The sequence below is a fragment of the Micromys minutus genome (assembly GCF_963924665.1).
Source record: "Micromys minutus genome assembly, chromosome: 10".
Classification (NCBI taxonomy): Eukaryota; Metazoa; Chordata; class Mammalia; order Rodentia; family Muridae; genus Micromys; species Micromys minutus.
In genome coordinates this window covers 25,843,649-25,864,408 of record NC_137979.1, presented here as the reverse complement: position 1 = coordinate 25,864,408, position 20,760 = coordinate 25,843,649, and the positions used below count along the sequence as shown (strand labels likewise).

The window sequence follows — 20,760 nt, the reverse complement described above, 5'->3', positions numbered from 1 at the left end:
CCTCTTCTGGTGTGTCTGAAAACTGCTACAGTGTACCCACATACATGAAATAAAAATAAATAAATCTTTAAAAAAAAATACAGTGAAAGAGCTGGAGATATGGCTTGATGGTTAAGAGGATTAACTGCTGTTCTAGACAACCTGGATTCTACTCCAATCACATGACCACTAACAACCAGCAAAAGCGTCAGTCCCAGGAAAACTGACGGACACCTTTCTGGGCCTCTGCAGGCACTGCCTATGCACAGGGATGCAAAGAGACACACAGACAGAGATAACACTCACACATAAAGTATTTTAAAATAATAATGTAGAAAGTGATTGAAGAACACTCTGATGCAGACTTCTGGAGGCTTCCAAAGGCACATGCACATGTGCACCCACGCACATACAAAGTTGCTTTATCAATACCTATTTTTCATTATTCGTGGTAGGTGTGGTCTATGAAGTTGCCATGAACACTGAATGAGCAAAGACAAATTCCTGTGGGAAGTACAGGACAAGTACAGTTTCTGCAAGCCCCTTAGATACATAACCTCATCTCTGGTGTGTCTTGCTTCAAGAGAATTGATTTAATATACATTATTGGTCACATGTAGTGGCACAAGCCTTTAATCAAAGCAGATCTCTATGAGTTTGAAACTAGTCTGGTCCACACTGAGATTTCCAGGCTAGCTAAGGCTACACAATAAAACCCTGTGTCAAAAAAAGGGGGGGGGGAACCTTTGGAGTGGGAAGAGATCTAGAAAGATAGCTCAGTGGTTAAGAACACTGGCCTACAGTTCAATTCCCACCACTCACATGGCAGAACCTGTCTGTAACCCCAGTTTTAGGAGATCTGACCCAGTCTTCTGTCTTCTGGCCTCCTTGGACACTAGGTATACATGTGGTACAGACGTATATACAGGTTAAATACTTATGCAATGTTTTAATTTAAAAAAATCAAAAATATATACTGCTAACTCACTATAACTCATCTAAGTGAAATGTAATGTCTCTATTACACACAGAAATACAAGAGTCTGCACTGTCTAGGGTCATTTGAAGTAGCAAAGTCCCTAAGAAACAGCATACAAATGCACTCAATGAACTAAGACTAGAAAGAAAACACAAGTGCTATTCAGACAGATTACAACAGTGTCAACCTCAACTAGAAACAAACCAAAGGACTAGCCCATCCCTCTGGTGAAGAGAGGACCACTTCTATAAGCAAGTGGTTCTCTAACCTCTATACACAGCTGGTGCAGCTGTGTGCCCAGCCTCCCTAACACAAAGGAACTGATGAAAAGAGAGAAAACCAAATCGAGACAAGACAAAAACCCACTTCCAAATTTTAGCTACTAACAAACTGATTCTAAAGTTTGATAAAGCTCCTGGCTGAATGAGACAGGAAAGAGAACTATCCCTCATTAGCATAATGGGCAGGTGCTATATACTGTTAAAAGCATAGTTTAAAATCATTATTGGTGCTAATAAGTCATCAAAATTTTCTAACTTCTTTTGTTTGTAGTACTTCAGATGAACTCACAAATACAAGGCAAGTGTTCTACCAAGGAACTAAATCCCCGCCTTTTTATCGTTGAGGCAAATACTAACTGCATGAGCTGATCTTAAACTCAATTCGTAGACCAGGTGTACTTTAAATTATAGATCCTTATACCCCAGTCTCCCAGGTGGCCAAGATAACCTGTGCCACTAGACCTACTGTAAATTTATACAGAAAGCACTCCTCATTTTCCAGCAAACCAGAGGTCCAGTAATAAGATAATGTAACTCAAGTAACAGCTACTAGACCCTCCCTAGCTACCTTGAGGACTTTCCTAAACTGCGTTCCACAGATGCATTAAAAAATTACAACTATTAGTGGTTGCCTCAGTGCTGCAGGCATTGCCATAGGCAGAGCTACTTGAAACAGTTCATATCCGACATATAGTGTTATCACCATCCTTGATGAAATATGGTGCGAGTTTCTTAGAATTTTAGTGCTCAATACCCCCTGTGCCTGAGAAATTTTTATGTAACTCTGGATTACATAATAATGCAAATGCAAGCCGTGGTCTGCAAGTTCTAGAGAGCTGTCAAGTCTTGTCAGGCTGTCAGACCACTGCGCTATGATTTTGTCACAATGTTTGAAACAGTAAGTACTTAACCCCTGAACCATCTCTCCAGCCTCAACATAGCAAATTTTTAAAAACCATCCACCAAAAAAAAAAAAAAACCAAAAACCAAAACCAAAAACAAATTACATACTAACTAAATTAGAAGGTGTGATATTTTGAATAAGAATGCCCCCCTGAAAGAATTAGGAGGTGTGGCCTTGTTGTTCCAGGGCAGCCAGAGCTGCATACAGAGACTCTTGTTTCAAACAAACAAAAGCTCACAGAAGATAATAATAATGCATGTAATATTAAAGAACTTTTAATAAACAAAGCTCGAAGGGTGATTTACTTAGAGGAACCAACCTTTAATGAGATCAGATAGGTTATTCTGCTCTACATTTTTCTTGGCATAATTGAAGCACATATCATCCACTTCTGTTGCCAGGAAATACCAGCCATTTAAAGTTGCTCCAAGTAAGGGATAGATGCAGGACGCCCCAGTACCTAGAAAATAAAAATCCAGAGCACATCCCACATAGGAGGGAAAGGTGAGAACAATAAAAATCCCTTTTCTTCCTAAGAATTCTTTCAGGTCTCCACAGCTTAACTCACAAGCAGCTACTGGGCTTACTCATTTTACACATACCTCAAAGTACAACGTTCCTAGAGGACAAAACCCCTCATGCCCTACTCTTGTGTGTTCTGTGTAAAATGCAATGTGGATAAATGAATACCCAGGAAAACATAGCTTATTAACCTAAAGCGAACAAAACACTTTATTTTGTAAAATTTGCTTATAAGTCTTTACATCCCATACAAGATGTAATTTCCTCAACACAATGCTACTTGTTAAAACACCACAGTGTCTCAGAGCAAATCAGTGTAGGGGCACACACGGGCAATTCTAACACTTGGGAAGCAGAGGCAGAAAGACTATGAGTTTGAAACCCTGTCTCAAAGGGGGCAAACAAACAAAACATGCAGACAAACACATAGTTCATTTTAAAAAGCAAATGGTGCGCGTGTGTCCAGTTCCCTGTGGCTGTGTAGAATGTCAGTCATGTCAGCCACTAACTAGCCAGAGCACAGGTACAGGAGACATACTGAGAAGTCAATGCTTCATGAACAAGAATAACAACAAAAAAACAAAACAAAGCAAAAATCAGCTTCAACAGCTAGTATGTGTTCCTAAATTTGCATGTAGGGTCCCTAACCACGGACTGGTCTACTTCCCCAAGCCCCCAGTGCTTTTACAATCACTAACAATCTTGACAGATTAGATCTCAGTGAATCTATCCAAGGGAAGGAAAGCTAGGGCTTCTGAGAGCAACACCTGGACCCACCACTCCAAAGCTGCTTTTCCAGATTCTACTGTAGCTCTGCAGGATCTGGAATCCTCCTGCCCATCACTTCCTCATGACCTACTACTCTTAACAAGCTGGGAAACAGACCAAAGTAAATGCTGCACTACTTAACCTCTTTGCCAGCCATGGTATTGTCTCCTGGCCCTGATGCTGTCAGGCAAACACTTCTTTGGGGATTTGGGAGGTACAAGGAAGGAAGAGAATACTCAGCTTCTCAAGAGTCACAATTGTTTAGGCTTGGACATTCCAGAAAACTAGAGTCATTTAGAATGTTTTTTTCAAAAAAAATTTTTATTTTTAAAAAAGGCCCTCCCTCATCTCGAAGGAAAAATATCCAGGTAAAAGACCCATCCCCTACCCTTCTAAAACTGTCCATCAATCCTAAAGACCAAGACACCTGAATTCTGAGATTCTGATATGCTCAGAAAGCCAAATGACACTGTAAGTGGGTAATCATCCTTATAATGATAAATAAAAATGGAAAGTACAGTCATAGAATTAGAGCAACCTGATGGGAGTCTGGGGGAAGAATTTATATAGAACCCTAATTAGAAAGAATATGATTTCAGCAAGCATTACCCCTTGTGAAGAGCTAAAATCCATTAACCTCCTGTATCCCCAAGTGCTACTTTAGTGGGTTTGGGGCATAATTAAAATGCAATTAGCACCTAATAGGCTAGAGTCCCTTTTCCCCCACCTCCTTCCCTAGTTTTGGTCTCATGCATAGCCTAGGCAGCATTGCCCTGGAACTTGCTATCCTCCCACTGCCATAACCCAAGTGCTGGGATCACAAACACCTGCCACCACACTTTTCAAGCCAAGCATTTAGCTTCCACACATCGGCCATCTTCTACCATGAATATAAAGGTAACAGCTTTAACTGAATTCCATCAAGTCTCCAAAGTTTAGCTCACATGAAGTACTTAGAATGTAAATGTTAAAAGAATAATGCCTTGAGGCTGGGGAGATGGCTCAGCAGTTAAGAGCACTGGCTGCTCTTCCAGAGAGCCAGAGTTCAATTCCTAGCACATGGTGGCTCACAACCATCTGTAGTGAGATCTGATGTCCTCTTCTGGTGTGTCTGAAGACAGCTACAGTATGTATGTATATATAATTCATTTTTAAAAAAAAGAAAAAAAAGAATGCCTTTATCCAACAACTTCACTAGGCCTGGAAAGATTACTGTAATTTTAATTTGTAGCAAATAAAAAATATTAACCATGTATTATATAACCAAGAAAGTAACCTTTCTTGGGTGTTAAGATAAAAGATCACTTTTATGGAGAAAACAGACTTGAGTTGACAAGTGTAGTATTAATGAGAGAAGTTTGAGGCACAGGAAATAACATATAAAAAGACCTGGTGCTCTACAAGACAAGTGTGGAAAACAAAAGAAACATCAGGTAAGTAGGGCTTAGAGAACAGGGTAAAGACCAGACCATGGGAACTCTGATAGGCAAGCAAGGCTTTAAGGATTTATGGCAGAGCTTTGGGAGCACAGGCAGCATGACTACTCCACACAGCTTGTTCCAGGACAGTCAGAATGTCTCAAAGGGGGAGGTGCTTCACAACTGGGTATGGAGGCTCACGCCTTTAATCCATAATCCCAGCACTCGGTAGGAAGAGAGGCAGATCTCTGTGCATTGTAGCCAGCCTGATATAAAAAGCTAGTTGCAGGACACCAGAGCTACAGTCTCAAAACATTAACAATGATATTAAAGTTTAATTATAAATTGTTCACTAACAGCAGACAATGCCCAACAAACATATATACTAAGGAAAACTTGAAAGCTATGTAAAAAAGGACCTTTTTCCTTCCACACTTCTCTTACCCCCTGCTCTCTAATTTACCTGGACATCATCCCTTCTCAAGAGAAACCAATGTCAGAAATCTCCATGCATCAAATAAAGCTTCTTTCACAGTTAATTCTAGAAGAGCTTAGAAAGAGTCTGACAATACAACCCTGCAAACAAGAAGAACCACCTACCTATGTCAATTCCTCTTCGGAGAGTCGTTCTGTCAGAATCCTGGTGACCAATCAGATCTTCTACCCAGTGAATATAGTTAAGTCTCAGGGGGACTGTGGGAATTAGTCTCTCCAATGGAATATCGATAGAAAGTCCAAAGTCCTCTCTCAGGAGAGTACAAGTCAGAGCTCTGACTGCTTCAGGGTCTTTGAAATTAAGACTGAAGAGCAGAGAAAAAGCACACACTGATTATTATGTACCACAAGGTGCACTAGCATCTTTGCCATATCAAGCAGCTATATCAGGGACCCAATGCCCATTTGAATTTCCTAAAGAAATCTCACATGGAAAGTCACATTCAACGTTCAGCACAACAGCAGACACAGGCGTACTTGAGACCTTCACAGCCTATGAAAAGCAGTGTAGTTATCTACCAGAAAGACAGCATCCATACATGAAGTACAGGGGTTAAGAGTGCCTCTGTTCCAATTCCTGTCTGGTTTCTGTCTTAGCTAAGACCCTGGACAAGCCATGTGCCTAGCTGGCACTTTTCTCAGCTGTTAAGGTAGGTTTCCAACATCAGTGTCATGTAACAGTCTCTGAAAAGAATACATATTGTTTTACAAATGCTGGGTGTTTTTAAGCTATCATCAATATCACTGACACTAACATATTATTCAAAAACACACTAAAAAATAGGGGGGAAATGGTCAGGTCATTTTGGGTAACACCTTTGATCCTAGCACTCAGGAGGCAGAGGCAGGTAGATCTCTGAGTTCAAGGTTAGCCTGGCTCACAGAGTGAGTTCCAGGACAGCCAAAAGTACAAAGGGAAACTCTGATTCAAAAAAAACAAAGAACATAAAAAAAGGTTCAGGAATAGCCAAAAGTACACACAATTACTCTCCCTACTTAGGAGGCAGAAGTAGGTTTGAGACCAGCCTGGTCTACTGGTCTACATACCAAGTCCCAGAGCCCAGCGAAAAGAGAGACCCTATAGCAAAAAAAAAAAAAAAAAAAACCTTAACAAAATATTCTTTTACTTCTGTTGAACCAATCAAGTTTATTAAAAGAGAGAGCTAACACCATCTTTAATGACAAAAATAAAATTCAATCCTACACACTGAAGCAAGAGGTACATGGGAGAGGAAAAAGGGAAATAATGAAAATATATATAATTAACAAAAATAAATTATTAAAAAGTAACCCCCCCCCCGTCTCTCTGACCACCCCTTGCCAGTAGAAATATGCAGGGGTAAGCGTGTACAGCTCAGTGGTACAGTGTTCACACAGTGTGCACAGGAATGCTGGGTTTGACCCTCAGCTGCACAGAATCTACTGTCAGGCATGGAAGCATAGACCTGCATCCTCAACAATTATGAGGCAGAGGCAGAAAGAGCTTTGCAAGTTCAAGGCCATCCAGGACTACACCGTGAACATCAAGCAGTCAGAGGTACGTACAGAGCAAGACTGCCTCAAACACGATCTTACACACACACACACACACACACACACACACACACACACACACACACACACACACTTTCCATTCTAACAAACGATAGCACATGAACCTATCACCAAAATCATTACCTATAAAGCAGAGAGAAGACCAGTGAAGGGGATAAGTGGAAACTATGGAAGCTGATTCTAAGATTCTATCAACAAAATTGAGTGTTCCTTTGTTAGTTCTAAGAAAAGGCAAACATTAGACCAAGTGTTGGAAATCTTTTGTAGGGCAAAGTCTAGTCACACAACTTCTCTGCTTAAATATCTAGGTCACACTAGTGCCCTGGGACACTGCAAATCCTGAGCACAGGCAAGATCCTTTTTATTCTCATTTCCAAGATCACAGGGAGGCCTAGGAACTAAAATTAGCTCTCACATGAAAATTAGCATTTATTCATTCCACCAGTCTTTCTTGTTTCTTTAACACATGCAGCTTCACAAAACAGCCTATTGTCAACAGGCTTCTGATTTCCCCAAAATGATTCCCACTCTGCTACAAATGATACTTTATTTGTTATCATCTCTAGAGATGAGTCTTAGAATATGCATTTCCGCTATACAACATTGTTATATATTGTATAGGATGACCTAACAATAATTCTATACTGCAGAAGCTGCCCCTCAAATGTGTCAATAAACACCAAAGCCTGTCAGCCTTGTTGTAACACTGTTCTCCATCACTGGATCACCAATGAGATGCCAGAACCACTGGTCACCGATTACAACCTACCTTCAGTGTCAGTCTTTGGTTTAACAACAAAAATTTGTCTTTAATCTCTCACTATGTTCAAGATCAACTAACAGAGCTCACACAAACAGCAGGCTGTTGCTATGGAGTTGGTACTATGAAAAACAAAGCCTAAAATTAAATTGCAGCAGTTTGATATAATTATAACAAAGCAATGACGGATACAGGAAAGAACAGAGGCAATCATCACATTGTCAATACTGGCCAGCTCAACCCTATACCTAAAAATCGCAGATCCCTTCTGCCTATGCCATACTATAGTCTGGGATTCCTAAGCATGAACCATAATTAAATTTGTGTTCTTTTTCCTGTAAAAACAGTCCAGCTAGACAGTTCAGCAGGTAAAAGCATTTATCACAGAAGCCTGATGACCTAGTTCAATCTCCCACAACCTATGATGAGAGAAAAGAACTGTCCTTTGGAGGGGCTGGAGATGGCCCAGTAGTTAAGAGCACTGGCTGCTCTTCCAAGCACCTGGGTTTGATTCTCAGCACCCACATGGCAGTTTACAACCATCTGTAACTCCAGTGCCAGGAGATCTGAGCCTTCTTCTGGTGCATAACACGTGTGGTATAGAGACATACATGCAGGTATACACGCAAAATAAAACAAAAATGTACAAAGCTTGTACATTTAAAAACAAGGTTATTACCTGGCTACTCTGTTTCAAGTATGTGCGCATCCTCTTACCTTTAAACCTGTGTCTGTGCTGCAGCATCACTTGCAAACACAAGCTAATTCGAATTAAAACAGTAAGTAAATACCAGATAACCAAAAGCAAATACAGTCTCCCTGACTGTCCTATCCGCAGCTTCCCCTACACCCAAGAGAGGGTAAAAGCACCAGCCACACAATCCTGGATACCACAGTGAGAAGACCAACTCCTCAAAGTTCTTCTCTGACCTACACATATCCACCATGAGACACAAACATACACACTCATATACAATAATGAATAAGCTTAAGAAAAATGTCTTCTTTTTGCAGGTGTATTTGCTGTCCTCTGTGAAAATTTCAAAAAAAAATTTTTAATGTGCTTTAGGCATAAAACAACTTTGGCCACAAAGCCAGGCATCAAGCTAGGATGAACAAAGGACTGCCATCTGCTCTGCCCCTGAATGACATAAGAGCAACACCACAAGATGTCCCCTTGCCCACTGCCAGGGAGGAAATTCTTCATATCTATTATAAAATAGACGCTGAAGGCCTGGCAAGAAGTGCATAAAGTCAGGTGCTGTCATGCCTAGCAATCTGAGTTTGAACCCCAAACCCACATGCTAGAAAGAGCAAACAGTTCTTGTCTGCCCTTCACACATCCTGTGGCACATGACTGCACCCACTCACAGGCACACACAGGCGCACGCACGCACGCACGCACGCATGCACACACACACACACATACATATTGATTAAACATAATAAAAACTTTTGCCTTAAAATAACTTTTTGTTTTGTGTGTATGAGTGTTTGCCTGAAGGCATGACTGTGTACAGTGCTCTCAGACACCAAAAGGGCATTAGATTACTTGAAATTAGAGTTAGACTGTTGTAAGCCACCAAGTAGATGCTGGGAACCAAATCCAAGTCCTCTGAAAGAATAGTAAAAGTGCTCTTAACCACTAAAGTAATCTCTCCAAACCCATAAATATTTTTTTAAATAAATTTGAGCTAGGTAGTAGCGTTGCATGCCTTTAGTCCCAGAACTCAGGAGGCATAGGCAGGATCTCTGTAGACCTAGTTAAAGAACAGCCAAGGCTACACAGAGAAATTCAGTCTTTAAAAAAAATTTTTTTTTACCAAGAATAATCGTTGACACCTGTAATATTTAGTACTTAGGATGTAGAGGCCTATGTATAATATACTAATAAAAAGTCCAGAGCTGGAAATATGGCTCAGTGGTTAAGAGCACTGAATGCTCTTCCAAAGGTCTTGAGTTCAATTCCCAGCAACCACATGGTGGCTCATAACCATATATAATGGGATCTGATGCCTCTTCTGGTGTGTCTGAAGACACTTACAGTGTACTCAGAGAAATAAATATTTCAAAAGAAAAAAAGGCCCAAAGTGTAAAATTCTCATGTGAGAATATAAAGCACTCACTGTCAGTGTTCCATACTGCAAGACATTTAGGGAGCTGCAGCCTGGAACAGCAATGCTCACCTTTACTCCTAAAAGTCTATCTTGGAAAACAAACAAAAAGAATAGCTCAGTGGCAGAATGCTTGCCTCATGTCTTAGTCAGGGTTTCTATTCCTACACAAAACATCATGACCAAGAAGCAAGTTGGGGAGGAAAAGGTTTATTCAGCTTACACTTCCACATTGCTGTTTATCACCAAAGGAAGTCAGGACTGGAACCCAAGCAGGTCAGGAAGCAGGAGCTGATGCAGAGGCCATGGAGGGATGTTACTTACTGGATTGCTTCCCCTGGCTTGCTCAGCCTGCTTTCTTATAGAACCCAGGACCACTGGCCCAGGGATGGCATCACCCACAATGGGCTGGGCCCTCCCCTCCTGATCACTAGTTGAGAAAATGCCTTATAGCTGGATCTCATGGAGGCATTTCCTCAACTGAGGTTCCTTTCTCTGTGGTAACTCCAGCTGTGTCAAGTTGACACAAAACTAGCCAGTACACCTCACAAGCATGGAATCCTTTATTTAAGCCCTATATCACACATTCAACAACTGTTTTCAGACTCCTCAATATGAAGAATAACATCTATAAATAATTAATATACTACATAATGCTTTTAAATATTTACTGTGTGCATGTGCCACAGTATTCATATGGAGTTCAAAAGACAATCTATGGGAGCTTAGGAGCTTCTCTCTCCTCCAACCATGTGGAACTCTGGGAATCACTCAGGTCTTTAGACTGGTGTCAGGTCCCTTTATCCACCAGCCCACTCTCTGGCCCCTCAATGTTCATTGTGACCTGTTCTTTACTGTCTTTCCTTTCTCCCTGTCTATTACATCTCAACTACTCTCATCCACATCTCTGCACAGTTCTCCAAACCAACTGCATCTATTTCCTACACACTGAATTCCTGCTTCTCTTCTGCCTTCAACAAACAAGCATCCCACCATCACTGTGTTATAATTCTTTTAACTTATTGTCCATTGTCTATTAAATATTCCACTCAGGTATCCCAAGGTCTTCAGATCCAATATTCCCAACTGAAAATGCCTTCCTAAAATCAGCTTATCCATTGCTCTATACTCTTGTTGATGGCATTATCGCTTTCCCTCAAGGGGATAGGCTCCTCTCTTGGCTCCCCACTTGGCTCTTCTCTTCCTAATTTCTACCACATATTGCTAGTTATACTTAGGAATTTCTATGAGTTTCATTTATTACCTTCACCTAGATAGGCCACTAATATACTTAATCTGGGATACTAAAATCATTTCCTAGTTACCTTAATTCTCTCTGCAATCCATTCTCTACAATGTTCTTAGAACGTAACTGTTCATTAGCTGAAGAGATGGCTCAGCAGTCAAGAGCACTAGTTGTCCTTGCAGAGGACCCAGGTTCAATTCCCATCACCTACATGGTTGCTCCCAATCATCTATAACTTACTGCAGTACCAAAGGATCCAATGCCCTATTCTGACCTTTGAAGGTTCCTGCACGCACTTGTATAAATTTACAAAGAGTATGATCTGAAAAGGCATTATATGCCGAAACATGCTGCTAAATTCAGTGCAAGTTAAAAACCATGTTGTAAGGGCAAAATTTGAAGAAATGAGAAAAGTCTTCGTTTCAACCCAGACTCAACTGTAAAAACTATTTATGTGGGAGCATATTTAAGGTTAAAAAAAAAAAGCCACCTACTGAGTGTATTAAGCAATATAAGGAGCCCATGATAGATACAATAGCCTATGAAAGGAGGGGGGGGTGAGAAAAAGGAGAGAATTCCTTTTTCTCTTGCCTTTTGGTTTTTCTGGAGACAGTGTTTCTCTGGCTGTCCTGAAACTTGCTCTGAAGACCAGGCTAGTCTTAAACTCACGAGATTTACCTGCCTCTGTCACCACCTGCCTCATGCAGGTGAGGAGGCTATTTCTAAATCAGTTTTGAAGAATTGAAACTAGAAAATCCATAGGAAGAAATTTGGAAAGCAGAGCTACTCATTTTGAATTTTAAGTGCTGTGACACCATGGCTCAACCACTGTCTGTATTAGAGGTACTGAAAAGGAATACAGCCTCATCCAAGAAGTGGTTTTTTTAACACAATTAAAAGGCACAATTAAAGCTAGCCAGGTAATGGTAGCACATCCCTTTAATCCCAGATCTCAGGAGGCAGAGGCAGGAAGATCTAAGTTGAAAACACAGTGTGAAAGTTCCAGGACAGCCAGGGCTACACAAAGAGAAGTGGGAAGGAGACGACGACACGGACACAGCTAATTCAAGAAACTCCTTGGGTAAAGCACCTAAAAACCTGGGCTTGCTCCCCAGAACACACATAAAAGGTGGAAGGAAAGAACAAATTCCACTAAATTATCCTCTGAATTCCCACATACGACTTCCATCATATATGAACACATAATAACTTTAAAACAAACATAGTTACACAAAGCAGTAAAAGGCATGTCAGCCACTTTCTCCATCTGTTGTCAACATTTAGTACAGCTATTGATGGTAACCTAATGACAGCAGGTAAGAGGGACTTATACATAGAAAACAATGCAACTGCCACCCAAAACTAAGCTTTAGTAACAGATATAATACGCTGTATTCACACTAGCATTAAAAATGGATAAAGTCATACAAATCATTAAGACTGAATTTCAGGGGGCCTAGAGAAATGGCTCAGTAGTTAAGGGCAGTGGCTGCTCCTCCAGAGGGACCCTGGTTCAATTCTTAGCACCCACATGGCAGTTCACAACTGTGTGTATCTCTAGTAAAGGGGATCTGATGCCAAAAGCTCTTCTGACCTCCATGGGTGCTAGACACACATGTGGTAAACATATATGTACGAAAAACACCCATACATTTAAATTTCTTTTTAAAAAAGACTGAATTTTAGGGTGGCAGTTTGCAAACAAACCTGAACAAATATCCCGGGAACCTATATAGTAGATGCTGTCCTCTGACTTCAATGTGTGCTATGGCAAAGCACAAAGCCTACCTACATGTACACATAGATACAAGAATAACTCCCTGACACAGGACTATTCCTTCCTTTATTTTTATTTTATGTGTATGGACCTTCTGTCTGCATATATGTCTAAACCACACACATGCAGTACCAGAAGAGGGTGTCATACCAGCTGAAACTCAAGTTACAGACAATTATGAATCAACACATGGATGCTGGGAATCAAACCCAGGTCTTCTGGAAGAGCGGCCAGTGCTCCAACCACTGAACTACCTCTCCAGTTCCTGAGGACTGTTCTTTAGTCATAAATACTAAATTTAAATTCATAAATAACTGTTTGTGATGCCAGAACCCCAATATGAGCCCTAGAACTAGTATTTTCTTTTTTGTTTGTTTTAGCTTTTTTGTTTTTGTTTTCTTTGAGGCAAGGTTTCAGTATAGCATCCATGAAGCTATGTCATGGAACTCACTCTGTAGCTGGCCTTGAACTCAAGAGATTTAAAACAAACAAACAAAAAAAAAAAAAAAAAAAAAAAAAAGGTTCAGTCCCCAACTTGGCACAATTAGGAAGCATTAGAACCTTGTGTCTTCAGTCATTAAGGGCATGCCTCCAAAGGGGCTAGGAGATCATGTCCCTTTTCTTCTCATTTCCCAATGACTAAGTTATAAACTGTTCTTAGACACTTTTAGTCATGATACACTACCTCAGCAACAAAGTCACTCTATCTTAGAGCATAACCTTCAGCACTCTGAGCCAACGCAGCCTTTTCTCTTCCCATGATGATTGCTATGTATGCTACAATAACAGGAAGTCAACTGATACACAAAAAACTGAAGGATGCTGGGCTGAGTTAAGATCACTTGTCGACAAGGCCTTGTGTGCACCTGTAACCTCAGGTATAGCAAACTTACTTTCTCACATTTTCGTATCATTATCATAATTTCTGCCTTCTTTGGTTTTGTAGTCGTCTCAAATAACCCAGTACAGCTTCAAACTCAGTATGTAGCCAAAGATGCCCATGAACTGATCCCTCTGCCTCCACCTCCCACATGCTGTCATCACTGCTGTGTGCTCCACCACCCCAGGTTTATTCAGGGCTAGAGATAGTGCTTCACAAATGCCAGGTCAACCAAGCTACATCCTTGAGGAAGTTCTAACGTTCTAGTTATCATTTTCCTCAAAATAAGACACTCTGACATTCACCAAGCACTGAATCACATAAAGCACATCCTAGCCCGAGTGACAATGGCATCTGTTGTAGAAGCAGGAATTTAGCCATTAAGAGACTCTCTAATTTTCTCATTTGTTACATGTAAAAAATTGGCCCCCAGGGTGGATAAACCATCTGTCCAAAGTCATGTGAGACTTCTCATGAGATGCATATGGCTATCATTCAGGTCATGCATTCAGCTTGCCTACTCTCACGTCACATCCACTCAGATCACACGCCAATGATACAGATTAATGACTTTTCATGAGTTACCTACCTTACTCTGCCATTCAGATTTATCTGAATGTGCTGTTTAAAATCTGGATATTTAGATGCCAGATATGCGAAGTCAGGTGGTCTGTCCTTGTATCTATTTCTTGCGTGCATTGATTTGCTTAGAGCCATCTTTAAAGAGAAAGGGAAGAGGAGATGTGAGAAAGATAAAGAAGAAATCAGCATATTTAGTTCCAAAAGCACTGGTGGGGACAGGAGTACATTCATGTGTGTAACTCCAGTACCTGAGGCAGAGGAAGGATCACAATAAGCTTACAACAAGCCTGGACTACATAGTGAGTTCCAGGCCAGTCTGACTACAATGTGAGACCCTGCCTCAGAAACAAACACATACAAATAGTAAAGCAAGCAAGTACAACTTGCTGCTACATGAAATGCCCTCAATAAGCCTGTCCCACCCTTTAAGGGGACACAGCTATCAGCAGAGCACTTGCCCAACATGTTCAAGGCCTGGGTTCTTTTTTTTTTTTTTTAATATTTATTTACTTTACATATGTGAGAACACAACAGCTGTCCTCAGACACACCAGAAGAGGGCATCAGATCTCATTACAGATGGTTGTGAGCCACCATGTGGTTGCTGGGAATTGAACTCAGGACCTCTGGAAGAGCAGTCGGTGCTACTGAGCCATCTCTCCAGCCCAAGGCCTTGGGTTCAATCTTCAGAATTACACACACACACACACACACACACACAAAATGGTAGAAATTCACTATTTAGCAGTTTCAATTCCGTAATATTCAAATGCCCCTTGCAAATATCAGAGTAAAAAGCAGCATAAACTGAGGACAGTCCCCAGGCCCCAAGAATACCAAAGGGAAATGGTTTTCTTTCATGTAATGCGAAACAAACAAAAAAAAGGCACTCCTGTAACAAGTTCAAGAGATACTGATGAATTAGGACCTCCAACACATTAAAGAAGACACAGTTTACAGGCACATACTCTAAACATATGTGACCCGTGACCCAAGTTAAATTACAACCTTGGACAATTCAGTTCATTTTTCTTCACTATTTATTCAGGTTATAACAGACACACTCAATAAAGTCGCTCCTTTTGATTCTTTAACCTTTGTTTAAAGAAAAAATTCAACTGGGAATTGAACACAGTATCACACACATATTCTACCAAGGACTGCTCCACAAAAGATAACTAACTTCTGGGTTTCTATCTATCCATCCATCCCATTCCTCAGAGTTTACTGAGTGTCTGCTAGCACCAATTTACTCTGTTCCTGCCACTGGCCTTTGAGCCATTTCCTGACCAAGTGCCACGGACTACTTAGGCAGTCTTTTTGTTCTTACCACTGTCAGACAAGATCTCCAGTGCTCAGGCTGACTGGGAATTCACTCTGCACCCAAGGCTGGTCTAGAATTCCATATCCTCCAAGTGCTGTGAGTCCAGTGTGCACCATCCCACTGGGCTTGCACTTCCTGCCATTCAGTTGGCATGGATTGTGCACCCCACTGAAAAGCACATGTGCTGAACCTTTAGGTCTTTGGTAAAATACTACCTTATTAACTACCATCTGTCTTGACCACCTCACTTAAATATTCAGTGCCTGGAGCACACACTGTATTAGCTTCCTGACTTCAGTCTTTTTACTCACTTGACATGTGGTAGGCATTTGCTTTCATTCTTAAAATCTTCCCTACAAGTAAACTTAATGAGGAGAATGTATTTGTTCACAGAGGTGCCCAAATACTTAAAACAGGGCCTGTAAGAGGAAGCACTCAACTATTTGTTGACTGAGAAGAATTTGAAGTCATCAGGAATTGCAGCTCAGAGTGACAGAGCATGGCCCTAGGTTTAGTCATCAGCACCAAAGGAAATGAAGGGAATGAGTAGGAAATACTTTTCACTGTATAAGTCACTGAGACACAGCATTCTCTTTCTGAATGGGCAGCCCAGGTGAGTCTCCAAAACAACAACAACAACAAAAAAAAAAAAAAAAAAAAAAAAGGCTCATGGGAGCCAAGTCCAAAAACCAAGACCTTGAGGCCAGCCTTCTTTCCTCTTTAAAACTTCATGTTTTCTGGATTCCTCTTGGCCTTTATCTCATCACACATTTTTTTTCTAATACAGAAGCTTATAGGATACTCTAAATTTGGCTTTTATAAAAACAAACTATGGAGACTATAGAGTTAGATCTGAGACTAAGCGCATTGGCTAGTCTTCCAAAGAACCTGGGTTCGATTCCAAGCACCCATGTGGCTGCTCACGAACGTCTGTATGTAACCCAGTCTAATGACATCATCCTCTTCTGGCCTCCGCGTGCACTGTGCAAGTAGTGCAGACATACATGCTGGCAAAACGCACTAAGTTTTGTGTGTTTTTTTCTTAAGTTTTTAAGAAGAACAGAAAACTGAACAGATGTCTCCCACCTCGGCCCCAACACTTCTGTTTTCTCTTCACGCCCCCACCTCATAAATTTGACTTATCCTCCGCCACTTCTCTGGTTCATCCACGCCTTCTTCCCGCCTCGGTTTCAGCGCTCTCTGAACATCAGCCTAGGAGGGTGATGAGGAAATCTCTCCTTCAACTCCTCCCACCTACCGCCTGCGTTCGCAAACACACCCGCCCCAGGTCCCCGGCTTCTGATCCAACTTTAAGCCCCGGAGGATCCGAGAGCCAGAGGAAGAAAAGCAGGTGATCCACTTCTTAGACGATCCTTGTGCGAAACCGGGTAAGAGATTTTGAACCACGCACCTCGTAGGCCAATGTAGTAGCCGGACGGAGTGTGTCGCTGGGCCTGCAATAACCCAGAATCTCAACCCACTCACACAACCAAGCTCCTAAAGACGCAGATACTACGCTCCAAGCGCGCCGCCATCTTGCGCAGCCACTCAGCGCCGTGATTGGACAGGCTACTCTCGCGAGATCTTTGGCCTAGCCCTAAGAAAGAAGGAACTGTCGCGGTACTTGGAGATGAAGGCGTGTTTTCACCGGGACGTGGGGGCGTGGTCGGTCCGGAGATGTCTTCGGTTAGCAGTTGGAGGGACCGGGTCACTAGTCTTCTGGCATGTAATCTTGTAATAGGGTCTGGTCAGGAACTTGGAGCTACCCTCCTCCCCTGGCTTTCCCGGGTACTGGGATTACAGGGACAAGCTACACCACCAAGCCGTAAACTTTTTTTTTTTTTAAATGTAGCCTTTCTTCACCTCTCCCCAGCCTTACTAAATCGTACTAAATCTAGTCTTGGGCAGGAAATTGGAAGGCTAGAAAAGGATACTCTTGGGTTTGATGGCAACCTACTGTACAGCAAGTCTATGTGATGACACAGCCAGTAGTTACAGATAAACCGTGAGATGGGCAAATAAATAACTGGCACTTAGGAGCTGATTTGGGTGGCATGAGGGAATGGAAAAATGGCTCTGCAATTAAGAGCACTGGCTACTCCAACAAAAGACCCAGGTTCGAGTCCCAGCCCCAATATGGTGACTCAAAACCAGCTGTAACTCTAGCCCCTAGTGACCTTCGGAAGGCACGCGTGCACGTGGTGCAGGAACACGCAAGCAAACACCCATACACATAAAAGTAAACCCCTTTTAATTTTTTTTTTTTCAAAAAGGTACTGATTGCCCTTGCTCTCACCTCTCTTGTGCTCTTGCAGCCTTGCTCTCCCCCCCCTTAGCCCCCTCCTCTTCCCCTTTCCTTCCCCCCCTCCACATGCTCATGGCTGGCCTCTACTTCTATACTTTCTCTCTCTCTCTCTCTCTCTCTCTCTCTCTCTCTCTCTCTCTCTCTCTCTCTCTCTCTCCTCTCTCTCTTTGCCTCTACTACCCTCTTAACTCTCCAATGACTTGAATAAACTCTATTCCATACTAAAAAAAAAGGTACTGATTTGGCTAAAAAAAACATTGAATCTGTTTGGACTCACAAAGTAAAAGGATAAAATCCTGGCATTTTGTAGTTAATTTTTATAATGTTCTATTCCAGATTGCCCAAAGGGTGTTTCAGTTGTCTCATAAGAAGTTAGTCACCAGGCTGAAGAGATGGCTCAGTGGTTAAGAGTGCTGACTACTCTTCCAAAGGTCCTGAGTTCAATTCCCAGCAACCACATGGTGGCTGGCTCACAACCATCTGTAATGGGATGATGTCCTCTTCTTGTGTGTCTGAAGACAGCAACAGTGTATTCTAAAAAAAAAAAAAAAAAAAAAAAAAGTAAGTCACCTTGTATTCCTGGAACAATAGGACTGATCAATAAATGCTTTCATGGAGCAATGCTAGTCCTCAAAGGACAGGACTGCCTCTACACACACTGAGGGCAATTACCTGCATAGATGATGCTGTATGCTGCAGCAGGAATAATTGTCTTAAGGGAGCCCAGTTGCTTCCCTCAAGCACCTTGCAGAATCAAACAGATCACGACCAGGAGCACACTGACCTTGGCAACTTAATTAGCTATTAGCTATGCAAATACCCCCTCAATTGCCTAGCCCCATTTTTTCTTCATTTAACCCTGAGTATGGTGTTAAATCCCAGCATTTGGGATGTTGACACTGGAGTATAACTTCCTCCTCTACTGTATATCAAGTTCAAGGCCACCCTGGTCTACATGAGACCCTGCTCAAAAAGCGAAGGCAATAGTATACCACTATATTAGAGGAGGAATGCAAAGTCCTTTGTAAACTAACACACATATACACCCATACACACACACACACACACACACACACATGTTGGTAATATGGCATAGCTATAAAATGTGGTGGGCCAGCAAGATGGCTCATAACACTTGATGGACATTCATGAGAACCAGGATTTGGACCCTAGTCTCCACATAGCAAGCAAGACATAGCTGGGTCTTTGTCTCAAAGGAACAGGGAGACAATGATAGAGGACAACCAATGGCCTCTTCTGGTTTCCACAAATGTACACACACCTATGCCATACACTCACACAAGTTAGTTTTATTTAAAAGATTTTTGTTACTAAATATTTGCAGAAAAAAAAAATGTAGGTGGCTCACAGTAGCTTATAATGCACACCCCAGAGTACCTGACACCCTCTTCTTTGTCTCCTCTGGCACTACACTCACGTGCATATACCAGAACACAGAAGTGCGAGTACACACAATGAAGAATAAAATAGATCTTTTAGAAAAATGGAGCTGCAGAGATGGCTCAGTAGTTAAGAACATTGTTCTTCCAAAGGACCCAAGGTCAATTTCCAGGACCCATTGGGCAGCTCAAAACTGTAACCTCAGCTGCAGGGGACCCAATGTCTCTGGCACCTCCACAGGTACACAAGTGATACACAGAAATTCATGCAACTAAAACACCTACACACATAAGATGAAAACAACATATCTTTTTTAAGAGTTGTTTTGAGTGTTTTCTGTATTATTTTTGTATAGATTGATGCTTTGCTTGCCTTTGTCTGTGCACCTCATGCATGTGATGCTCATAAAGGCCTGAAGAGGGTGTGGGATTCCCCCTTGGTGTTAGAGACAGTTGTGAACTGCAATTCAGGTGCTAAAAATCAAACCTGGGTTCTCTAGAAAAGCAGCCACACTTCTTAACTGCTGAGCATCTCTTCAGCCCCTAAAATAATTTGTTTTAATTAAGAGAAATAAGCCAGAAAGTAGTAGCACACACCTTTAATACCAACACCGGGAAACAAAGGCAGGTGGATCTCCGTAAGTTCAAAGACAGCCTGGTCAACAGAGCAAATTCCAGGACAGCAACCAGGGCTACTCACAGAGATAAAGAAAACAAAGTATTCCATTGGGAAATCCTCCCACTCTGTAGCTGACTGGACATCTATTGGCAGTTGGGTCTTTTCCGGTTCTCTGTCTTTATTGTCCTGTGAGAGGCAACAGAAGTAGGGGAAGGACCAGAAGTAGATGAAGGTTGTCTCTTTCTTGGAAGAGCTGTTGGGAGGGTGGCTGAACCTGCCTGGAGATGACCTTGGCCTGACTCCTGTTCTAGCAATCCTGAAAGCAGCAGCTCCCAAATCGGCACATGCATGTCACCTGGGGAACTCATTAGGCAGAAAGCTCAGGAGCAGCAGCCCTGAGAGTCTGAGTCAGTCAGAAAGGGACTGAGAATGTGCTTTGCTCCCAGCCACCCTATCAGACTCTGACAGAGCTACATTCTCCATCCAGTGTAACTGTTTCTGTCATGTAGACCACAAGAAACACAGAGAGTAGAGGTAACTGTGTTCACCTGAGAAGCAGGAAAGGACATGGGGAGGGAGGGTGATGGGAAAAAAATAATTAGGTATCTTCTGTCACTCCAGGAGACAAGACTTTTGGGGTGCACTTTGGGGTGGAGCAAAAGTAACATATCCACAGGAGGGACATGTAGCTCTGATGGGCACATGAGAAAACCTCATGACTGACTCTTCTGTCTCGGTGCTCACTTTTGTTCAGTTATGGATACAAGAGTACAGAAAAACACCTCTACAGATTCTCTGGGACATTTAAAGGGGCATGGCTCTGGCTGAGAAAGGGACACCAAGACTGCAGGCGT

The 20,760-nt window shown here is 41.9% G+C and overlaps 1 protein-coding gene across 3 annotated transcripts in view; it reads right to left on the bottom strand.

Moving 5' to 3' along the window:
• METTL16 (methyltransferase 16, RNA N6-adenosine) overlaps window positions 1-17,122 on the bottom strand; it is a 42,044-nt gene extending 24,922 nt beyond the window's left edge. For 2 of the 3 annotated variants that reach the window (XM_080922783.1, XM_080922785.1), the window contains exons 1-4: window positions 16,994-17,122; window positions 14,267-14,394; window positions 5,452-5,651; window positions 2,463-2,603 (exon numbers count right to left, since the gene is read on the bottom strand). In XM_080922783.1, coding sequence (XP_080778909.1) covers window positions 2,463-2,603; window positions 5,452-5,651; window positions 14,267-14,394 — 469 coding nt within the window. In that variant the 5' untranslated portion in view covers window positions 16,994-17,122. The other variant, XM_080922784.1, reaches the window with a different exon arrangement.
• Window positions 17,123-20,760: the final 3,638 nt, after the last annotated feature.